At 40.5% G+C, this 23,388-nt stretch overlaps 1 protein-coding gene across 1 annotated transcript in view; it reads left to right on the forward strand.

Annotated features, from left to right (window-relative positions):
* Window positions 1-23,388, forward strand: part of adgrb3 (adhesion G protein-coupled receptor B3) — a gene marked incomplete at its 5' end in the record, with an annotated part of 241,112 nt that overhangs the window by 216,134 nt on the left and 1,590 nt on the right. Inside the window, 10 exon segments of the mRNA XM_080448668.1 lie at window positions 173-239; window positions 3,636-3,721; window positions 7,462-7,560; window positions 8,509-8,680; window positions 9,493-9,588; window positions 10,672-10,711; window positions 16,191-16,487; window positions 19,550-20,010; window positions 20,742-20,777; window positions 22,480-22,584. Of these exon segments, the coding sequence (XP_080304794.1) occupies window positions 173-239; window positions 3,636-3,721; window positions 7,462-7,560; window positions 8,509-8,680; window positions 9,493-9,588; window positions 10,672-10,711; window positions 16,191-16,487; window positions 19,550-20,010; window positions 20,742-20,777; window positions 22,480-22,584 (1,459 nt within the window).

The raw sequence follows: 23,388 nt of genomic DNA on the forward strand, positions 1-23,388 counted from the left end.
TAAAACCTATTTAGCATTTTATTACCCTGTGAAGCTTTTAGAAATAGATCCATGACACATGTGCCACAGCTCCCTTGACATTTGAGGTAGAATAGGATTGTATATACTGGTGTGCAGTTAATTACATGCCGGATGCTAATTTCTGCTTTCCTGTTGCCTTTTTCCCCTGCAGCTGCTGGCTGTCTTTGGAAGGAGGTCTGCTGTATGCCTTTGTTGGACCTGCGGCCGCTGTTGTGCTGGTACGCTTCTCTAATAAATGGTCAAAATTACATTTGCGGATTGTCCAAAAAAGAAAGGAAAATTACAATAAAATCTGAGAACAGTGGTGGAAAAAGTACCCAAATGTTTTACTTAAAGGGTAAGACCACTTTGGTAGAGGTTTGGGTTGTGTAGTTACCTTGCCATGATGTAACTCCAAAGGTGGATAAGAAATCAAAAATAATTGCTCCATTGATTAGAAATTGATAATTCTAAATTTGCTCCTCATTGACTTACATTGTACGGTAAAACAGCTCTTAAACTCACTATTTTAGCACGTAAATGAACATGAATAAAGCTGATTCAGACAATATAGAGCATCACCGAACCCAGTACTGTTTGTTTTTTTAATAAAAATGTTAACTTCCTACTTATTTTACTATTTGAAGATCCGGATCCGGATCCGCGAATCCAGTCCGGGTTTTCTTCTTAATAAAAATAGCAAAATCAACAGGAAGTTAACATTTTTATAAAAAATAAAAACAGTACTGGGTTTGGTGATGTTCTATATTGTCTGAATCAACTTTGTTTGTGTTTGTTTATGTGCTAAAAGAGTGACTTTGAGAGCTGTTTTACCGTACAATGTAAGTCAATGAGGAGCAAATTTAGAATTATCAATTTCTAATCAATGGAGCCATTATTTTTTATTTCTTGTCCACCTTTGGAGTTACATCATGGCAAGGTAACTACACAACCCAAACCTCTACCAAAGTGGTCTTGCCCTTTAAGTAAAAGTATCAATAGTGCAATGTAGAAATACTAGTAAAAGTCCTGAATTAAAAATGTACTTGAGTAAAAGTACAAAAGTATTGGTATCAAAATGTACTTAAAGTACCAAAAGTAAAAGTACTAAAATGTTTGAAAATAGCAGATCTACAAACTCACAACGTGTCGTGAGCTTGTAGATCGGCTATTTTCAAATAGACTAGGTATAAAATAGGGCTAAAGTGGTTAATGTATGTTTTATAATGTAATAATTTATATCTGCAAGGTAACTAGTAACTAAAGTTTTCAAATAATTGTAGTGGAGTAAAAGTACAATATTTGCCTCTGAGATGTAGTGGAGTTGAAGTAAAAGTATAGACAATTGGAAATACTCAAGTACCTCAAAATTGTAGACCCATATGCGTGTGCAGAATCAACAAAATACACAATAAGTGGCACTCTTGTACTTTCTAGGTCAATTATTTTGTGGCAATGGCTGTAAAAAAAGAAGAAAGAAAGAACATTTTGACTATGAACAGCTATATAACGTCAGCAAAAGAATAGTAAAATATTTGAATTTCAATCTTAAACCTAATGGAGTTACAGTGGAGTTCTTTTGTTTGTCTGGTGAATAGAAGGAGATTTACCAATTACATGGTTCTTTAATCAGACTCGACTGATCCAATAGAGGAAACTGGTCCCATTTATTTATAGACTTTCATAGATTGTGTGTATTTGAATTATATCCACATTATTGTGTGTATTTGAGTTATATCCACATTAAACTTACACTTGTTCTCAATAAACACATCTCCCATAGCCACACAGAAATACAACTGCACTCCCTAAAATGCTTTGCCACGCAATATGAACGTATGTTCCTGCGTATTCTGCATATTGTGTTTATCTTAAGCAGTGCTCCATTTCTCTTTCTACTGATGCTGTTCTGGGACACGTAGACAGATGATGAATGTGGGTCAGACATGTGCTGTTTACAAGGCAACTTGCAGCCACAATGCGTCTGGAGACACCTCCCAAGGAGGTGTGAAGCTTCATTTAAACTCCACCACACGATGCTGCCGCTTGCCAAGAGGAACAGATCTTCAAGCTCTTGAAGATCTGTTCCTCTTTGGCAAGCGACACCGTCATACCGCAAACTATATGAATTAGGCTTGAGCGATCAGATTTCAGTCTATCCCCGGCACTTCTTAGGCGTGTTGTTTACACCTAAATGCTTATGCACATATGTGTTTTTCAACACATGGAAGCTATAAATGGGATGTGGGATTGTTCATATATACACACGCGTGAACTACAGCTATCAATTTTACACAGCAACCTTTCTCCACAACGTTCTAATGCTTAATTTTATGCTCTGTCGTACCACGGTATTGCATGCCGTAAATAGCAGATGTATAAGCTCACAACACATCGCATCCATGATGCGTTGTGAGCTTTTTTCCCCCTTTTTTTGGGGGGGTGTGTGACACGTTGTACGACAAATCATAAAGTCGGGCTTAAATCGGTTTCGTCTCTTCCTGAATCTTTGTTCTGAACTAAGCTTCAGACTAGAGCAAAACAAACTAATCTCTGCGAAAAGCAGCAGTTCCATCATGTGATGGAGTTAGCTTTTATAATGTAACACAGCTTGCTAAACAGGCTTATATTGATACGTAATTTTATCTGGGCTAGATTTGTTTGAATTATCCTGTTGAAAGAAATGTGTTGCCCATATATTTAAAGGATCCCCGCATCGCCGAAAGCACAGCAAACATCCTCAATCTGCCTCAGTTCTCTCCATTAGTGCAGGCACCGATAATAGTTTACCCAAAAAGGTGCCTTTGAAAAGACAAGTGATTCTTGTCGGGCAGATCTTCCCTGAAGGCTGCGACGCTGGCCTTGTTGCGCGGCTGCGCGCCTCATCCATTCGCCTGAAATGTCACAGCGATGAGCAAGCATTACAAACCTAGAGGTCAAAAGCTCAGCTCCGACGGAAAACGGAGGAACGAGTCGCTGGGAAACGAATGACCTGGATTATTCCCTGTGAAGAATGTCTCTCCGTGCCTCTCAGCCAGTGGTGGAAAAAGTACTCAAATTCTTTACTTAAGTAAAAGTACCAATACTGCAATATAAAAATACTCTGTTACAAGTAAAAGTCTAGAATTCAAAATTTACTTGAGTAAAAGTACAAAAGTATTGGCATCAAAATGTACTTCGAGTACCAAAAGTAAAAGTACTAAATATTTGAAAATAGCCGATCTACAAGCTCACAACGCGTCGCGATGCGACACGTTGTGAGCTTGTAGATCTGCTATTTTCAAATAGCCTAGGTATAAAATAGGGTTAAAGTGGTTAATGTATGTTTCATTATATCATAGTTTATATCTGAATAGTAACTAGTAACTAAAGTTTTCAAATAATTGTAGTAGAGTAAAAAGTACAATATTTGCCTCTGAGATGTAGTGGAGTAGAAGTAAAAGTACTGAGAATTGGAAATACTCAAGTAAAGTACAAATACCTCAAAATTGTACTTAAGTACAGTACTTAAGTAAATGTACTTAGTTACTTTCCACCACTGCTCTCAGCCATATAACGTGTTAAAAATAGCCCGGGCTGTGTAACTGTGTGATTACAAAACTAAACGTTGTTTGTGTTCCCCCCTCTCTTGATAGGTCAACATGGTGATTGGCATCCTGGTCTTTAATAAGCTGGTGTCTAGGGATGGCATCCTGGACAAGAAGCTGAAGCACCGTGCCGGGTATGAACCGCAACACAGGTACTGGAACTGCTGTGTGTGTGTAGTACTGTGTACCACACAGATTTCATATCCTTCTGCTGCATCAAACGTTTTTCAAGCTTGAGGCCCAAAAGATACATGTGGCGTCTCCCCGGGAACCAAACATACAAAACTACATTATGCGTTAACCACTTAAAGGTGTCATGACATTCATTTTCACTTTTTTTATTTTCAATGTTTTATTTGGGGTTTTATGACCTCAATTACACCCAAAAAACCTGAACTTAGAACATTCAGTGGATTTTCTGTGGTCTGGGGTTTTCTGAATAATTAGGCTGAAAAGTAATCTGAGCTTGGCCCTTCGACAGTGAGGTCACAGTCGATTAATCCCGCCCACTCTCCTCCTCGCCCCACCCCTCCCCTATCCTTTCCTTTGGGGGGGGCGGAGCAGAGGCGATGATTGACAGGCAAAATCCCTCACCAGCGACACCCGCAGGCAAAGATTTCTTTTTTCATTGCAGTTGAAAAGGCTTTAGAAATGTGAGAGAAAAACACCTGCCATGGATCACTGGAATGGAATTTTCACTTAAAACTTTTTGTACACTTTTGAAGGACCAGGACAAAGACTTTGAATGTGGTGTAAAAGTGAATGTCATTAAACCTTTAAAGGACCACTTCACCCATTTTCAACCTATCTTCATGTAATTGGTTCTCACTAATGCTCATGATGAAATGGTAAAAAAAAAAAAAATGTGTCTCATAGGAGGGCTGTGGACCCACCTACCAGTGACATCATCATCACTTCATCGTTTTTTTTGTATTTATTTTTATTAACGCAGGAACAATGGCTTCTATTATAGCATGCTAACTTTCCAGGAATATAAAGCCGGCCGTTTCAATTAGCTTGGATTCCCCATCGATGATGTCACTGGTAGGCGGGTTTCTGAACTGTCCATAGACCTCCTCTGAGACACAGACGGACTAGACAAAAATGGTACCATAATATCATGAGCATTAGTGAGGACCTATTTTTACGAAGATAGGTTGAAAATGGGTGCAGTCGTCCTTTGAGCCCTATTTAATAGTGAAAATAGCTAATATATAAGCCTGTTGTGAGCTTGTAGATCCGCAATTTTCACAATTTATTACGTTTTTTTTTTTAGGTTCGATTTTTATCCCCATTTCGGACCCATAAAAAAAGCAGAAAACTGGGTCTGCGACCCCAAAAATGGGTCCCGACCCATTATTTGGGAAACACTGCACTAAATCACACACACATCCTTTCTTGCTTTTTCCCCCCCCCCCCCCGTATGGAAATTTAGACCCCCTTTTTCTCATCGTGGAGCGGAAATTAGAGCCATATAAACATAAAGAGGTCAGATCTCTCACGGGAATGATATGGCATCGTCTCCTCTTGGCAGAATCAGTCCAAGACGCACATCCTTTAAACACCCACATATTGCATCCTGCCCGACTGTGCCTGATATGATGATGAGGGGGGGGGGGGGGGGATTTAGGCTATGTTCAGACTGGCAGCCCAAATCCAATTTCTGGCCCACTCAGCCCCATTCAAAATCTGATTTCTAAAGATGTGTCTCGGTCTGGAGGCTCTAGCCACTCAAAGTCGGATATCCAACTGTCCACAAACGCCACTGGCAACGCGACGGATACTGTAAACGATGACGTAACGTACAGTACCAGCAAACGTACGGTAATGCGAGCGTGATTACGGGAGAAATGGAGAAAATGTTTGTTGTGGCTGCGGCACGGAACGTTGTTTTATATGTATAACGTCTCTTGTCGGGTGGAAACCTCATATGTCCAAAACTGTTACTTTTCAGGATTCAAATTCAAAAGCATCAAAAGTAGCAGATCTACAAGCTCAAGCTTGTCCATCTGCTACTTTTGATGCTTTTTTGTGACGCTGTAGTGTGATCAACTAGGGCGTTAATTTACGAAAAAACACAGAAAGTTAGAATATGGAGATGGGAGGTTTCTACCCGACGGCAATGATATCGGCCTCCTCCGTCACGGGTGTCTGGTGTCGAATCGATAGAATAAATCACTAAGAAAATAATCGATAGTTGTCGTCAAAGATCAGACTTGAGAAACATTGGCAACCAAAAAGGTATGGCTCCCCCATATCTGCAAAGCCTGATCCAACCCTACAACCCCTCCCGTTCACCAGTGGTGTAAAGTAACTAAGTACATTTACTCAAGTACTGTACTTAAGTAAAACTTTTAGGTATTTTTACTTTACTGGAGTATTTCCAATGTTCAGTACTTTTACTTCTACTCCACTACATCTCAGAGGCAAATTGTACTTTTACTCCACTACAATTATTTGAAAACTTTAGTTACTAGTTACTTTGCAGATATAAATGATTACATTATAAAACATACATTAACCACTTCAGCCCTATTTTATACCTAGGCTATTTGAAAATAGCAGATCTACAAGCTCACAACGCGTCGCTATGCGACGCGTTGTGAGCTTGTAGATCTGCTATTTTCAAATATTTAGTACTTTTACTTTTGATACTTTAAGTACATTTTGATGCCAATACTTTTGTACTTTTACTCAAGTAAATTTTGAATTCTGGACTTTTACTCGTAACAGAGTATTTTAATATTGCAGTATTGGTACTTTTACTTAAGTAAAGGATTTGATTACTTTTTCCACCACTGCCGTTCACTCAGATCAGCTAACACAGGGAAGCTGTCAGAACCTTCGCTAAAACATCTGAGACAACGCTCCACACGTCCCAGACTCTTCTCCCTATAGCTCCTGGCTCCCAAACTGTGGAACAAACTCCCCGTTGCAGTTAGAACTGCAGACTCACTCCCCAATCTTCCGCTGTAATCTGAAGGCTCACCTCTTCAGACTCCACCTCAGCCCGTAGCACTTGCCCTAGCCTCGACGACCTTGCAGGCTTAGGCAAAGGCTAAAATGTAATTTATATAGCATGTTATTTGTAGACAGATGCCAGGTTCATTTCTAGACCTGGCATCCTGTGGTATTTATAGTTTCAATGTACAGTTGATAGATTTTTTTATATTATACTGATTAGACCTGATGATAGGTTCTTGGTTTACCTGTGATCCTAGATTACTATTTCTATGCATTTGATGTATTACCTCGTGTTTACCTTGCTTACTGTAAATCACTCTGGATTAACCCATTGAGACCTGAAGCCGATTCTACATGTCTCCTAAATCCCAACAGTTTTCTGAAAAACGTATGTTTCTATGTCAGTGGTGCTCAATCTTTTTCATGTCAAGGACCCCCAAAATTATATGTATTTGGCCGCGGACCCCCATCAAAATATGTTGTTCCAGGGACCCCTAGAAGCAAAGATTTCAGTTAAAAATGTTCGCTTTAAAAATATATATATTCAGAAGATTTGCACACATTTTCAAGATTTTTCAAAAATAGCAGATCTACAAGCTCGTAGCGCGGCACTCGGTGCCGCGCTATGAGCTTGTAGATCTGCTATTTTTGAATAGCCCAAAGTGTAAAATAATGCTTTTTAGCTCAAATCTAAAAATGACACAGTTCCAGGTCTTAATGGGTTAAGAGCGTCTGCTAAATGCCTAAATTGTTAATTGTAAATGTGTGGCCGCAGTCTGAGCAAAGCCTTGACGTCAGGAATATAGCGGTAACAGTACTCAGGCTGAGCAAGGCCTTGACGTCAGGGAGGACAGCGGTAACAGTAGCCTACTCAGGCTGTTTGTCATGTTGTCGTTTCTGTGTCCCACAGACAGATGAGTGAGCCGCATACAGGATTAACGCTCAAGTGTGCCAAATGTGGTGTTGTATCAACAACTGCTTTATCAGCAACTACAGCTAGCAATGCAATGTAAGTGCCAAGCGTCAATGTCTCTGAATCAATAACACTACAGCTATATTGTACTGCACATACTGTACTGGGTATAGAGTGTCTGTATACCGCCTGTCCACCTCTGTCGGTCCGGGCTTGACGGCCGCGTACACTACACGATAACCTCAGCTCTTTCTGAAGCCAGGGTCCGCCAGGCTGTAACTGCAGAGTTATAGAGGGACGTGGCTTAAAATCTCAAAAGACACATGATGTGAACTTTAAAAACGAATTCAAATGCTGAATCATTATCGCCACTGTCGCGCAGAAACCTTGTAGCTTCATATTCCTTTTTTTTTCTCCCCCATAAATTAATGCCCTAAATTTTTATTGTATGACATTGTATGTCGAGCAAAAGTAGCGAATATAGCCGAGCTACACAGGCTCACAGAGCGTCGCATCGTGAGCTTGTAGATCCACTATTTGCGCATTAGTGGAACATTATTATTGAAATATTATTGAAACGTTATTGAGAGTGAAAGTGGTTACGTCTGTCTGTGGGTTTTGTCAATATTTAACCAATGAAAATTAGCTTTGCGACTAAATAACTACAACTCCATTGGAGCACTTTTTTTTTTGGTCCATTTCCTGAAAAGTAACGGTTTTGGGCAAACAAGGTTTCCACCCGACAGCGACAAAGATATCAGTGTTTGGTTGGTTTGGTCAGTACAGTAATACGTACAGCACGTTCCCCACACAAACCAAAGCTCCGTATAGCATGAATGACTCATATAATACCGAAAATGCCGTCGGGTGTTTTGGACCGACGGGGGGCTACGGTAGAAGTGATGTGAACAGGGTTGAGAAGTACTAGACCTTGACCCTCAGTATGTATTTCCGTCTCCTTTCATGTTGTATTTTCTCTCCTTTCATCTCTCTCTCTCTCTCTCTCTCTACGTTTATTTATGTCTCTCTCTCGCTCTCTCTCAGGGCCTCCCTGTGGAGTTCGTGTGTTGTCCTACCTCTGTTGGCGTTGACCTGGATGTCTGCGGTGCTGGCCATGACAGACAAGCGCTCCATTCTCTTTCAGATCCTCTTCGCCGTCTTCGACTCCCTCCAGGGTTTCGTCATTGTGATGGTTCACTGTATCCTGAGGAGAGAGGTACAGTCTGAGACGCCGTGCACTCAATAGAGCCCGAACAATATAGCGTTTTGACCGATTTATATATTGGCAGTGGTGGAAAAAGTAATCACATTTTTTTACTTAAGTTAAAGTATCAATACTGCAATGTAGAAATCCTCTGTTACAAGTAAAAGTCCGGAATTTACTTGAGTAAAAGTACAAAAGTATTGACATCAAAATGTACTTAAGTACCAAAAGTAGAAATTGCTCATTATGCAGAATGTCCCATTTCAAATTTTCAAATGCAAAAAAATCTTTGGAAAATAGCCAATATGTATATAGGGCTGAAGTGGTTAATGCATGTTTTGTAATACAAATCTGAATCTTCAAAGTAACTACGGTAGTAACTAAAGTTTTCAAATAATTGTAGTGGAGTAAAAGTACAATATTTGCCTCTGAGATACCTCAAAATTGTACTTAAGTACAGTACTTGAGAACATGTACTTAGTTACTTTACACCACTGTATATTGCCATTATTTAAGTGTGTAGATACAAGCTGTACAGTTAAGATACCGTGCTAGTTATATTCTATGAACATACTCTACTACACATACTATTGGTTAAGATAACATTTAATTCATTCAAATAAATCCAGAATTTTAGCTTCCAACTAATTATTGTGGGATGCAGCAAGTCTTCGGTATCGATGTATACTCCCCAAAACACACCATGTACATATCGTCTTAATATATAAATCATATTGGAACACATTTTCTATTTTCGCATAAAACCAAATATACGGCATACAAGTTGTATTGTCCCTGTCCTCATATTGTCCCTGTCCTCATAGGTACAAGACGCTTTCAGATGTCGGCTCAGAAACTGTCAAGACCCAATCAGTGGCGACGCGACCGGAACCTTCCCTAACGGCCACGCTCAGATTATGGTAAGCAGAGTTTTCCCCCCTCCTCCGTTCCTGCGAGCATTATTAGATCAGCTTTAATTTAAAAAGACCCACAGCACTGTGCATGGCGTTCCGTTATGTGGTTATTTATGATAACCACACATACCTTTTTGTTCTCCCGCGACCTTAATTTAACTTGTGCTCCTAATGTGATTTTTCATTCTTTATTATTCCGTTTAATATCGCCTCTCCTGCATGGGGGTAGTGTGTCCCATGGGCTTATCTTTTTCCCAAATAACCCGTTCGTGCAACCGCAATTACATGCAGGGTAGACAACTTGGCCCTCTAACAAATGGGCCAACATCTATTTTATTTGGTTTTCTTACGCAACCCAAGTCCCCCATCTCTGTTTGATGCAACTTATTGTTCGTGTTTGACGTGCATCTTTCTCATTTCCCCTCTCCCCTCGGGGGTGAGGCCTCGTCTAGGCTCCTCCGTACAACAGTGTCGCGCGGCCAAAAATAGCCGATCTACAAGCTCAGAACGAGCTGCGGCCGCAGCGCGTTCTGAGCTTGTAGATCGGCTATTTTTTGCAGCGCAACCGCCGAGGTACGACGAAGCACGAATGGGGCTTAATAGAGGACTGTTCTCTGACTGACCTTTGAAATGGGACACACATCTCTCTCCATCTAGCACAACGCCACCGGGCACATCATGGCTATGATCTGCCATTAGTATTCTAATATCCCTCAGATTGAAATCATTTTCACAGTACTGGAAATGGTGTCAGAGGACACTGGTTCAATATAGTCATTAGCAACGAGAAGCGCAGATGCTTTCCGAACGCGGCCCTTATTTATTTTTTATCTGCAAGCGCGTGCATTCTTTTTTTTTTTTTACATGGGTGTTTAATTAACATAGAGGGAGCGGAGAAGAACGAATGGACCTCTAGCTTTTGCGTTTGCCCAGTCAAGCACTTACATTATCAAAAGCACTTACTGTAATTCTGGTTTCTGTTTTTTTTTTTTTTTTTTAATATAATGGATGCCTCGTATGGTACAGTACTACAGTATAGACTATGTTATTTCGAGCAGCGTTAACCATTTGTCTGTCGTGTACCAACAGACAGACTTCGAGAAGGATGTGGACATCGCCTGTCGATCAGGTAACGTAATGGTCTCCTGTTAACAAGGTTATTAATGCTCTGCCACTAAAAGCCTGGAGGAAGTTTCAGTGTAGGGTAGGCCTAGTATAGAGCCTAGGGGTCCTCCAGAGTGGACGCTATAGGGTTCAAATGTGGTTAAACAATGATACATAACAACCAACAGTCCTTTTCTCTGATATCACAGAGAGAGAATAAAATGTCTGACTAGATGGAACAGTGTTCCTTATTTGCATCATATTGCATTGTTGAAATTTAAATAGAATTCAGGAAAGTGTTTTCTTACCATGCAAGAGTGCTATTGTTTTAGATTAATTGATTAATGACTGGTTTATTGACATGTTGACAGACCATAGAACAAATCATGAACATAGTACTATTTTGTTAAATTCTGCCAATATGCTGCAGGCACTGAACAATTAGTCCACGATTAGTTTTTAAAATGGTGATTGCCCTCTAGTCTAACTTCTTGCAATTCAATGTAGCCCTTGGCTGTCGGATGCACTTCAGGCAAAACCAGACTATTTAGTTTCTGGTAAAAGAATCCTTACAGGTTATTACCGAGGACAAGAAAAGCCCACAGGTTCATGTATGAGCCCGCTCACTCTGTATGAGGAGCTCAGTGGTGTAACACCAGCCTGCAGCCTCATACAGTATCTCTGGTCTGTCTCTCCCCAGTGGTGGAATAAGTGCTCCGATATGTATTAATTTATTATTTATTAAATAGTAAAAGTAGCAATACCACAATGTAGAAATACTATTTTACAAGTAAATGTCCTGGATTCAAAATGTTGCTTGAGGAAAAGTCCAAAAGTTTTGGCATCAAAATAGACCACCTACATTTGTACCAAAAGTATGATTTTTTTTCTAGTTAAAAGTAAAAAAATATCCGGTATACTTTACTGTAGATCATACATTTTTGAATAGCCGAAGTATAAAAGACGGCTTAAGTGGTTTATCTTAGTTTGGAATAATCTAAATCTTCAAGTAACTTGTAACTAAAGCTGTCAAATGGATTGTAGCAGAATAAAAATTGTAATATTTGCCTCTGAAATGTAGTGAAGTAAAAGTATAAAGTATTGAGAAAAAAAAAAGGAAATAACTCAAGTAAAGTAAAAGTATTGCTGTATTAGTTTCGTATTGTTCCTAAAGTGCCAGGACACTTTGGTAGAGGTTTGGGTTGTGCACTTACACAACTGTACTATCAATGGAGCAACTTCTCACCCACCTTTGGCGTTATATCATGGCAAGGTGTCCTTGCACTTTAAGTACAGTACTTAGTTACTTTCCTCCACTGCCTCGTCTCTCCCAAACCACTGACGAGGGCCCTTTAAAATGGATGTGCATCCAGGACCCCCAGATGACCATTATTCAGACCTTTGTGAAAGACCACTTGTTAAAGAGGAGAGAAAGCGGTCGGACCACAATGCACCTTGGCACAGAGCTGTCTCTTAGAACCCTGGATGGAGACGTGCTATAAAAGATAGATGGATCTTATACTGTTACTATAGCTGTCATTCACAAACTATTGTCTGCACTTATAATGGGGGAAAATGATTATAGAATTCTATTGTACAGTCAAACTGTAACTCATTTATGGGCATAGAGTTGGAACTGGCTGATTAAAAAAGTAATAATACACTTAATATTCAAGGTTCAAGGTTGTACTTTATTGTTACATCTTGTGTACAGGTACATAAGAGTAAAACTTATTTTGGTTCGGCTTCCTTCAGACAAGTAATAACAATAGAAAAAAGAAGACGTAAAACGATTAAAGAAAGAGCAAAAAGAGACTGAGAAGAGCATCATCAAATCAAATCAAATGTACGTGTGCATAAAAAAAAGAAAAATAACACTTGGTATGTTGTACACACCACCAGAATTATTCTTCAGTAGCTGTCACCTGACTTTTGTGTAAACAACTTCACAGTATATTCTATATTCTAATATACATTCTATTCTATATACAGCAGATAAGGTGCAGCAGGTGCAGTTCAGGCATAGTAGTGCAAAAAAGGGATGGATGGTTGGGCGGGGGGGGGGGGGGCAGCTTAGCATTTCCCTTTGCTTTGGTTCGTTCTGGTTCTTGTCAGATCGTTCTTGTACCTGATTGTACGTGGAAAGAAGCTTTTTTGCAGTCTATTGCTAGTAGCTTTGAGACTGCGTAGGCGTTTTCCATGCGGCAACATCTCGAACGGTCTGTGGTCGGGATGGCTTCGATCTTTGATGATACCTCGTGCTTTGCTGACACAGCGTTCGTCGTACAGGGCTTATACTTTATCATAGGATAAATAGCAAAGAATTTCAGATCTACAAGCTCACAACACGTCACGTTGCTATTTTCAAAGGTTGACGTGGTTGATAATAAAGGTTATTTTCAGCACTAATATCCTCTAGCCTCATATTCTACAGTATAGGGAGTTGTTGGCATTTTTTTCCTCTATTAAATGGATTTTTGTATGGAATTATTTTGAAAACGTTTGAATTTGTTTTTAACTTTAAAAAAAATCTTTTTAAATATTAATTAAAAACTAAATGTAGGAAACCAAAAATAAAAGGGTATTTACTCGCGACCCATAAAAAATGGTCCGTTTGGGAAATTATACTGTGCTGTACAGTATAATGTATTTTTAGTTTAAAAACCTCTTCTTCCGCTATAAATTGTGCATCTCTTCCCCCTGGACTCACATGGTTCCTCTCCTGGGTCCTCCAGGCTACTGTAACATGCAGCAAATTAAGCGGAAACAAAAACAGTACTTAGATTCTTATCTCGCGTTTCCTTGTAGTCTTGTGAGCCTTTTGTGTAAATTGCTCCCTCCTGGTTCAAGGCGCAATGATGAAAATGGCCTCAAAACAAATCAACAGTGGAAGGTTTGAGGGGTTTTTTTTCTTTCTATTCTGATCAGAGAGGCGGTGTGTCCTTGTGTTCTTTCACAAGGTGACCCTTAACATGCAGGACACTGATACAAGGTAGCATTTTCACAGAGAGGTTCTCGTGAGTGGAAAAAAAAATGTTGTGCAAATCTTTGAAAATATATTTTTTAAGCGAACAGTTCTTTCAAATCTTTGCTTCTGGGGGTCCTTGGAACAACATATTTTGAGATGGGGGTCCGCGGCCAAATACATTTTGGGGTCCTTGACGTGAAAAGGTTTGAGAACCAGTGACGTAGTAACATACTGTAAGTTTTTTCAAAAAGAAACCGTTAGGATTTAAAAGGCATTTGTAGAATCGGAACCTCAGGCCTTAATGGGTTAATAATTATTGAAGATTTTCTGCAAGTATTTACCCACTTCAAACAAACGCTTCTCTTCCCCCCCCCCCCCCCCGTCTACACCAAATCTCTTTGCCAAAAATAGGTTACTCTCAAGCACTTTCAACCCCTGGTGACCCCATTTTAGGCTTGTCATTATAGGCGGACATTCTTAAACATTAAAAAGCAGATCTTAAACAGCAGATCTGCAAGCTCGCAACATGCTGCGATGCAACACGCCGTGAGCTTGTAGATCACCTATTTTCCCATCTTTTAAAGAAAATAGGTTGTTAATTTATTACAGTATGCACCATCAAGGTGTCATTTTAATATTCATTGCACATTCACCACTTGTTCTACCACTGCAGTCATGCTTAAAAAATATACAGTAAAAAAAGAAAAAATCCAATTTGAGAAATATCCATTCAAACTGGGTACATATTGACTCAACTTATCTGGCTCTATTTGTCCATGTAGTGTTACAGCTCAGAGACAGTACCCTCGCTATGAAAGTATATCTTTGTACAGTGGTTCTCAGAGTGGGGTCCAGGGACCCCCAGGGGTCCTTGAGGAGGTTCCAGAAGGTCCCCAGCTATTTTTGTTCATATAGCATCAAAATCTGTTTAACCACTTTAACCCTATATACAGTACATAGGCCATTTGAAAATAGCTGATTTATAAGCTCACAACGTGTTGCGATGTGAGCTTGTAGATCTAGAAATCCAAGAAATCTTGAAAAGAATGTGACAAATTTTGAATGCTTTTGAAACATTTTAACAAGACAAATCTTGTATGGGTGTCCCTGGCACAAATCATTTTCAGATGGGGGTCCGCAGCCAAATACATATTAACGTGTTGGGGGGGGGGGGGGGGGGGGGGGGTCCCTGACACGAAAAAAGTTTGAGAACCACTGTGTCTTGTATAACTATTAACTATTATGTTCCTTGATCTGTTTTGATATTTTATATTTAAATGGGGTAGGCAAAATAAGCTTTAGCTTCAGCCTACACCTTTTCGGACCATATTATATATGCACATATGTGCATTACTGATATGTACTGTACACTATACTTGATTGTCTAAAGCAGTGGTTTTCAACCTTTTTCATGCCAATGACCCCCTAAATTGATATACATTTGGCCGCGGACCCCCATCTGAAAATGTTTTGTGCCAGGGACCCCCAGTAGCAAAGATTTGAGTTAAAATGTTTCGCTTTAAAAAATATATACATATTCAAAGATTTGCACACATTTTCAAGATTTTTCAAAAATAGCAGATCTACAAAGCTCATAGCGCTATGAGCTTGTAGGTCTGCTATTTTTGAATAGCCAATGCTAAGTGGTTAAAATGAAAGTGACGCCATGTTAAATAATTTTGCTGGGGACCCCCTGGTACCCCCCCCCCCCCCCTCCCCCAAGGACCACTGGTGGTCCCCGGACCACTGGTTGAGAACCACTGGTCAAAAAGGACCCGAAATAAACTAACCTAAACAATCTCAGTAATCTTCCACATGTTTTTTGAGTGGTGCTAGCCACTCCAAGGAGTGACTTTGTCCTGGTGTGTGTGTGTCTGTCTGTCTGTGTGTATGAGCACGGCCTCTCTGTATGTTTGAGCACAGCCTCAACAGCTGCGGCTGATTGCAACACAAAGATGCAACCAGTTACACTAATTATACGCACACACACACTCACACACAACACACACTTTTGAGTAAAAATACTTAATGAGTAAAAATACTTAAAATGAGTAAAAATACTTAAATATTAGTAAAGATACTTTAAAGTTCCTAAACTGAGTAAAAATACTTTAAATGAGTAAAAATACTTTAAATGAGTAAAAATACTTAAAAGATGTTAAAATGAGTAAAAACACGTAAAAATCAATAAAAACATTTTAAAGTACTTAAAATTAGTAAAAATACTTTGAAGTCATCAAAGTCTGTAAAAAGTAACTAACGAAATGAACTCATGAAAGGCACCACTCTCTTCACACTGGTGTGATTTTTGAATAGCCAATGCTAAGTGGTTAAAATGAAAGTGACGCCATGTTAAATAACTTTGCTGGGGACCCCCTGGTACCCCCCCCCCCCCCCCCCCCCCAAGGACCACTGGTGGTCCCCGGACCACTGGTTGAGAACCACTGGTCAAAAAAGGACCCGAAATAAACTAAACCTAAACAATCTCAGTAATCTTCCACATGTTTTTTTTTCTGCTCTCCCCTCCCCCCACCAGCTCTGCACAAAGACATGGGCTCTTGCCGCGCGGCCACCATCACCGGCACCCTCTCCCGCATCTCCCTCAACGACGAGGAGGACGACAAGGGCCCCGAGGGGGGGCCCCTCAACTACTCCACGCTGCCGGGCAACGTCATCTCCAAGGTCATCATCCAGCAGCCGTCGGCGCTGCACATGCCCATGGGCGTCCTGGGCGACCTGGGCGAGCAGTGCATGGCCGACAGCAACGCCGACATGCGGCGCACCGTCTACCTGTGCACCGACGACGCCATGCGCCAGAGCGACCAGGACATGGGTAAGAAGAAGGCCCGCAGTCATGCACGTGCACACATAGACATGAAAGGGGGCTTGAGCCCCTGCCCTTTTACCCATTGGTAAAAAAGTGCCCTCTCCAGACTGATTTTTTTTTCTTCTTTTAAACCAAAAAAGACATTTCAACTGCCCCTAGCGGCCTAACGGTAAGGCTGACAGAGATGGCAGTGGATGTGTTGGATGCAGCTCAAAGTGAACTTTCCTCAGGTATCTAGTTCGTCGCCGTCCGACCTTCCTAGCCCGTGTTATTAAAGAAAAACGGGCGACAATGGCCAAAACTCAATCGAAAATCGGCGATCGAAAATCGGCAAAAGTGGCCGTTTTCAAGATGTTTTGGCCATTATCTCTGGAACGGAAGGTCCAATCTGCTCAGTTCCAAGCTTGTTGGGTGCGTGACTTTGAGGACATTAAGCATGTTATGATACTTTTTTTTTTTTTTTTTTCGGGTTTTGGGGCTTAAAGTATATGGTACCTGTTTGTAAAAAATAGGTGCCCTTTTGAAATTCCAGCCCCTGCCTCTCCAAATCCTTCTGCACGTCCCTGCCCGCAGTGGTTGGAAGAAGTACTCGCGTGTTTTTACTTGAGTAAAAGTATCGATACTGCAATGGCTCTGTTACGAGTGAAAGTCCGGAATTGTAGATTTACTTTGAGTAAAAGTACAAAAGTATTGGTATTTAAAATATACTTGAAGTACAAAAGTAAAAGTAGTCATCATGCAGAATGTCCCATTTTCAAATGTATGAAAATATTTTGAAAATAGCCGATCTACAAGCTCACAATGGGTGTTGTGTGTTTTGTAATAATAATCAAAAATCTGCAAAGTAACTAGTAACTAAAGTTTTCAAATCATTGTAGTGGAGTAAAAGTATAATATTTGCCTCTTACTGTATATGTAGTGCAGTAGAAGCAAAAGTACTGAAAACTGGAAATACTCCAGTAAAGTAAAAAATATCTCAACATTTTTCTTAAGTACAGTACTTGAGTAAATGTACTTTACACCACTGGTAAGGCGCTGTCACCGTTATTACGTAATTGCCTGATCGCAATTGTTTGAGATGATCGCTTTTTTGCATAATCGTCAGAATCCTTTCCATTCTGCTATGGATTTGTCTGTTGAAAGACTTTCTTATGTTTTCGCTACAGTATGTGATACGTTGTGAGCTTGTACAAAGTCTATTTCTAATATTCTTAAAAAAGTATAAAACTATTGAATATGGCCATAGTTGATCATTTATATAAGTAATAATTTGGGAAGGGATATTTCACCCCCAAAAAATTGTGGACACCCAAGATTTTGTAGTTTAAGTTGCTCGATTCAGTATTTAGATTGATTGATAATTCATTTTATCAGACACGCCCCCTTCCTATACAAACCCAGTGTAACTTCAAACTCCATTTTAACCATGATAGATTCATCAGGAACACCCGTCGTTCTGGTGACTCATATTGCCCTCCTAATACGTGAGGGGGCCGTGTTTTTTCGATTACTTTTTTCATTATTTAATTTAATTATGTTATTGTATTCAAGTTCTTCATTTTCCAAATCTTATTTTTTTTTTATAAATGAAAAAAGCAATTGAAAAAACACTTGCGTATTAGGAGGGCAGTATGAGTCACCAGAACCAAGGACGGACGTTCCTGATGAATCTATCATGGTTACAATGGAGTTTGAAGTTGCAATGGGTTTGTGTCTGATAAAATAAATATAAAATATCTAAATACCGAATCAAGCAACCTCAAAACTGTCTGATGGGTGTTCACAAAAGCCTGAGTAGACAATGAAATGACCCAAAAATGTTTTTAAGTGAAATATCTCTTCAACAGAAACATCATTTTTATTCATTACGTCCCAGCGTTCAATGGACAAAAAAAAAAAAAAACACAAATAAATCATTAAACTCAAGTGTTTGTACGAAGAAAAAATGTCATTGTGACCGTTCCAACCCCCTCAGACATGGCCTCAGACAACACCCGTTGTTCTTGTGACTCATACTGCCCTCCTAAGGGTTAGGGTTTTTTCATTATTTAATTTAATTATGTTATTGTGTTCAAATTCTTCATTTTCCAAATCTTTTTTTTTTTATATAAATGAAAAAAGCTTTGAAAGCTTGAAAGCTTGAAAAAACACTTACGTATTAGGAGGGCAGTATGAGTCACCAGAACCAAGGACGGACGTTCCTGATGAATCTATCATGGTTACAATGGAGTTTGAAGTTGCAATGGGTTTGTGTCTGATAAAAGAAATATCAAATATCTAAATACTGAATCAAGCAACCTCAAAACTGTCTGATGGGTGTTCACAAAAGCCTGAGTAGACAATGAAATGACCCAAAAATGTTTTTAAGTGAAATATCTCTTCAACAGAAACATCATTTTTATTCATTACGTCCCAGCGTTCAATGACAAAAAAAAAAAAAAAAACACAAATAAATCATTAAACTCAAGTGTTTGTACGAAAAAAAAATGTCATCGTGACCATTCCAACCCCCTCAGACATGGGCGGCCACTGTGTCTTGTATAACTATTAACTATTATGTTCCTTGATCTGTTTTGATATTTTGTATTTAAATGGGGTAGGCAAAATAAGCTTTAGCTTCAGCCTACACCTTTTCGGACCATATTATATATGCACATATGTGCATTACTGATATGTACTGTACACTATACTTGATTGTCTAAAGCAGTGGTTTTCAACCTTTTTCATGCCAATGACCCCCTAAATTGATATACATTTGGCCGCGGACCCCCATCTGAAAATGTTTTGTGCCAGGGACCCCCAGTAGCAAAGATTTGAGTTAAAATTTTTCGCTTTAAAAAATACATACATATTCAAAGATTTGCACACATTTTCAAGATTTTTCAAAAATAGCAGATCTACAAGCTCATAGCGCGGCACTCGGTGCCGCGCTATGAGCTTGTAGGTCTGCTATTTTTGAATAGCCAATGCTTTTTTTGCCAAAAAAAAAAAAAAACACAAATAAATCATTAAACTCAAGTGTTTGTACGGAAAAAAAAATGTCATCGTGACCGTTCCAACCCCCTCAGACATGGGCGGCCACCACCACGACATGGAGGGCCACCTGAGCCAGAGCCAGATGATGGAGACGGACTACATCGTCATGCCGCGGGGGGGCGGCTCGGCGGCGGCCGCCGCGGCGTCGGCGGTGGGGGGCAGCGTGCCCACGCTGCTGAAGGACGACGGCGGCGGCAAGATGAGCCTGGGCATGGACGCTTCCTCGCTGCCCCACGAGAGGCTGATGCACTACAAGCTGAGCCCCGACTACGGCCTGGGCATTCCGGCGGGCATGGTGGGCATGGACCACATGAACGTCAACGTGGACCAGCAGCAGTACCAGCCCGGCGGCACGGACCACCAGCACATGGGCCAGACGACGCTGCCCTTCGAGCCCCGCACGGCCGTCAAGAACTTCCTGGCCGAGATGGAGGAGGGTGGGGGGCTTTCGAGAAGCGAGACGGGGTCGACGATATCCATGAGCTCCTTAGAGGTAAGGCTACAGTGGTAGCCAGTTGAGATCATCACGTTGGGTACCCACTAGATCAGTACCTGTCAGGTACCCATCAAAGCCACACCCCTCTGGAGGTGTGGTTTTGCCTTGGAGGGAGGAGTTTAGCATTATTTTTTTCCCCACCGTGCAATACAGTAAGTGGACAGTAGATGGCAGGGCCGAGCAACTCTACGCCAGCGGTGATTCTCAGCCCTTTTCATTGAAAGGACCCACAGTGTAACCCATTAAGACCTGGAACGCATCTTGTTTCACTTAAGATTCACTTTGGCTTTTTCAAAAAATAGCAGATATACAAGCTCGTAGCGCGGCACCGAGTGCCGCGCTACGAGCTTGTAGATCTGCTATTTTTGAAAAATCGTGAAAACATTTTTTGATTTTTTTTCCCGAAAACTGTTAGGATTTACATTTTTTTTAAAGAATCGCCTCAGGTCTTAATGGGTTAATATGTTTTAAAAATATTTTTTCGCGATTTTTCAAAAATAGCAGATCTGCAAGCTCGTAGCGCGGCACTCGGTGCCGCGCTATGAGCTTGTAGATCTGCTATTTTTGAATAGCCAAAGAAATCTAAAGTGACGCAGATGCGTTCCAGGTATTAATGGGTTAAAAGTGGTCAATTGGGTATTATTGCTAACATTTTGTATTCATTATGTATGCACTGTACCATACTGATTACTCAAAGTCTAATCTTTTTCTTCTTATCTCTTTTACAGAGAAGAAAGTCACGGTACTCTGACATGGACTTTGAAGTAAGTTTACTTTTGGTCTTGTCATATTCATGCATCTATAGCTTTCTTACGCTGTCGAGTGACGTTCCGTTGCGTTTGTGTTTGCCATTTGATTTACCACTACTTTTGTGGCACTTAAGCTTATTGGGAGTTCCATCATCCTAACTGAACAAAAATTTACGATTGTGCTGTGTAGTCAAGGTAAAACCAAGGCTATCAACTGACAAACAAGGCAGCAGTTCTCACATCCATGTTTTGTTTTCTTCCTCTCCATCTCCTATACATCCACCCACCGTGGCTATATGTTGATTTACAAAATGAATGCTTTTTTAAAGTCATTTGCACACTTCACGTCTGATTTTATCTGACAATACTTATATTGGCTTGCAATACGAGGAAATAGACACGTAACCAAACCCCCTTTCTGCAGGTTTGAGCAGCATCTTTGCATTCAAGGTTATAATTAGGCTTTTCTGCACATGTAAGACAAATTGACAAAATAAAGGAAACACGTTAAATGAAGCGATGCGGCAGCTGTTGTGTAGGACGCATCACCTTGGGTTAGTTTTAGGTTCAGAGTCCCACGTGCCATGATAACAATGCAGGCATGTTTACTAGGTAGCGTGACATGATATCGCCGCCAGCACCAGAATTCGTCATTGAATGCCGGCATGCAAAATTGGTGCAAGTTCACACATGACACATGAAGTATGACAGTATTTCCCAGCATTTCAAGTGTGAACGGTAATACACCAACGTTGTTTTTATGAAGCATCTTGTTCATAAAACAACACTTTCTTCATATAACTCATGTATCTTATGAAAGCACCGTCATGATCCCAGTGAGCCATAGTCGTCTATTCCGTCATCTCCGTCTAAAACTGGGTAATAATTGGTCTAAAAGTGAATGTTTTTATATTATAGATGTCATTTCAACGGCTATGATATAGACGGTCTATATATAGACGCTTAAAAAACAGCTAATCAACGTGTAGGCTAAGAATAGACGTTGAAAAAACTTTCACTTGTAGACCAATTATAACCCGGTTTTAGACGTATTTTAGACGTCTAATTGCCCCAAAAATGCTCAGTGGGATGCAATGTCATGACAATACTGGTAATAACACTCTGTGTTCACACGTACCTGCCGTGACGACAATGCAGGGATTTTGACTACTGTAGGGTGGCGTGATATTGCCGGTTTGAAAATCTTCATCGAATGCCGGCATACAATATCGGCTCACATGACGGCAAAATTAAATATACCAGTACATTGCCAGCATTTCAAGCAAGTGTGAACAGGCCTGAGTGCGACTCTACAGTTAGGGCTAGACCAAGAAACAAGTGCATCATCGTTTTCCATCTCCATGGATATTATGAAACGATGGACTGACTTATGCAATACATAATGCTGAATTCAGGCATTCTAGAGTCTAGACACACCATGCCAGAGAATTCTTAGCGAAGTGTGGTTTGTCATCATTATTATGCTAGTGTTTCCTTTATTTTAGAAGGTATTTGTACATATGCAGAAAAAAATATTTTTAGTTTTTATTACATACGTAGGTTTTCTGGCCCGCAAGTAAAATATGGCCTATTCTAAAATGACGACGACACTTTCAAATAGAAAGTAGAACAGCTGTAGGGGGTGGAGAGACGAAAAAAATATGCATTGATTTGCATTATTGGCTTTGAATACAAGAAAAACCCCTTGCCATTGCAGAAAGTCATGCACACCAGGAAAAGACACATGGAGCTGTTCCAGGAACTGAATCAGAAATTTCAAACCCTGGACCGATTTCGAGACATACCAAATATGGGCAGCATGGTGAGTAACAGGAAACACCCAAAAAAAAAGTGGGGTGGGGGGAGGGGGGTGGCTGTCAGCCCCATTAGAGCGAGAAACCACCATCCAAAACACTCTGTTTTTCCCCCGATCTCCAGCACAGGATACGTAGTGTGTGATTGTGCAAATGAGCGGTTATCCGGCTAATGTATTCATGTGGAAGAGGAGCCTCCTATACCTTCTATTGGCTTGCCAACAGCTGGCAGGGAAAGGAGAGGGGAGGGGGGGGGTATGAGGGCTTGCCCCCCCCCCCCCACAGTTGAAGCGTTTTCTCCACAAGGCCAGAATTAGGGAAAGGAGGGGAGGCTGTCTTTCGTAATCCAGCTGCAATAGAGTGCATCCATTTCCCAAATGCAAGGCCATGAATGCACTTTTATTTAACATTGCACATTTATCTACCCCAGCAAACCCATCATTATTCCATTAATGCATGGCCGACTCTTTAATCTATCAACATCTATAGACATAATTGCCTCGAGTTCTGCTATTTATTCACTTACTGTAAGTGTGTGTGTGTGTGTGTGTGTGTGTGTGTGTGTGTGTGTGTGTGTGTGTGTGTGTGGGGGGGGGGGGGGATTCTTTTGTTTGTGAATTACGCTCACTGGAGTAGGTATTGAAAGTCCTGTTTTTGAGTGTGATTGTTTCCAATTCTAAACCCCTCCGGCTTTTCGACACGAGAACCCGTCCAAACATCTCTCTCTCCACACTTAACCGGAGATCTAGATAATGGCCGTGGATGGTGGGCATTTATCCACAGAAATGGCTCTCCGTGTTGTGTAATGCACC

The sequence above is a fragment of the Gymnoscopelus braueri genome, assembly GCF_963280865.1.
Source record: "Gymnoscopelus braueri genome assembly, chromosome: 14".
NCBI classification, from domain to species: Eukaryota; Metazoa; Chordata; class Actinopteri; order Myctophiformes; family Myctophidae; genus Gymnoscopelus; species Gymnoscopelus braueri.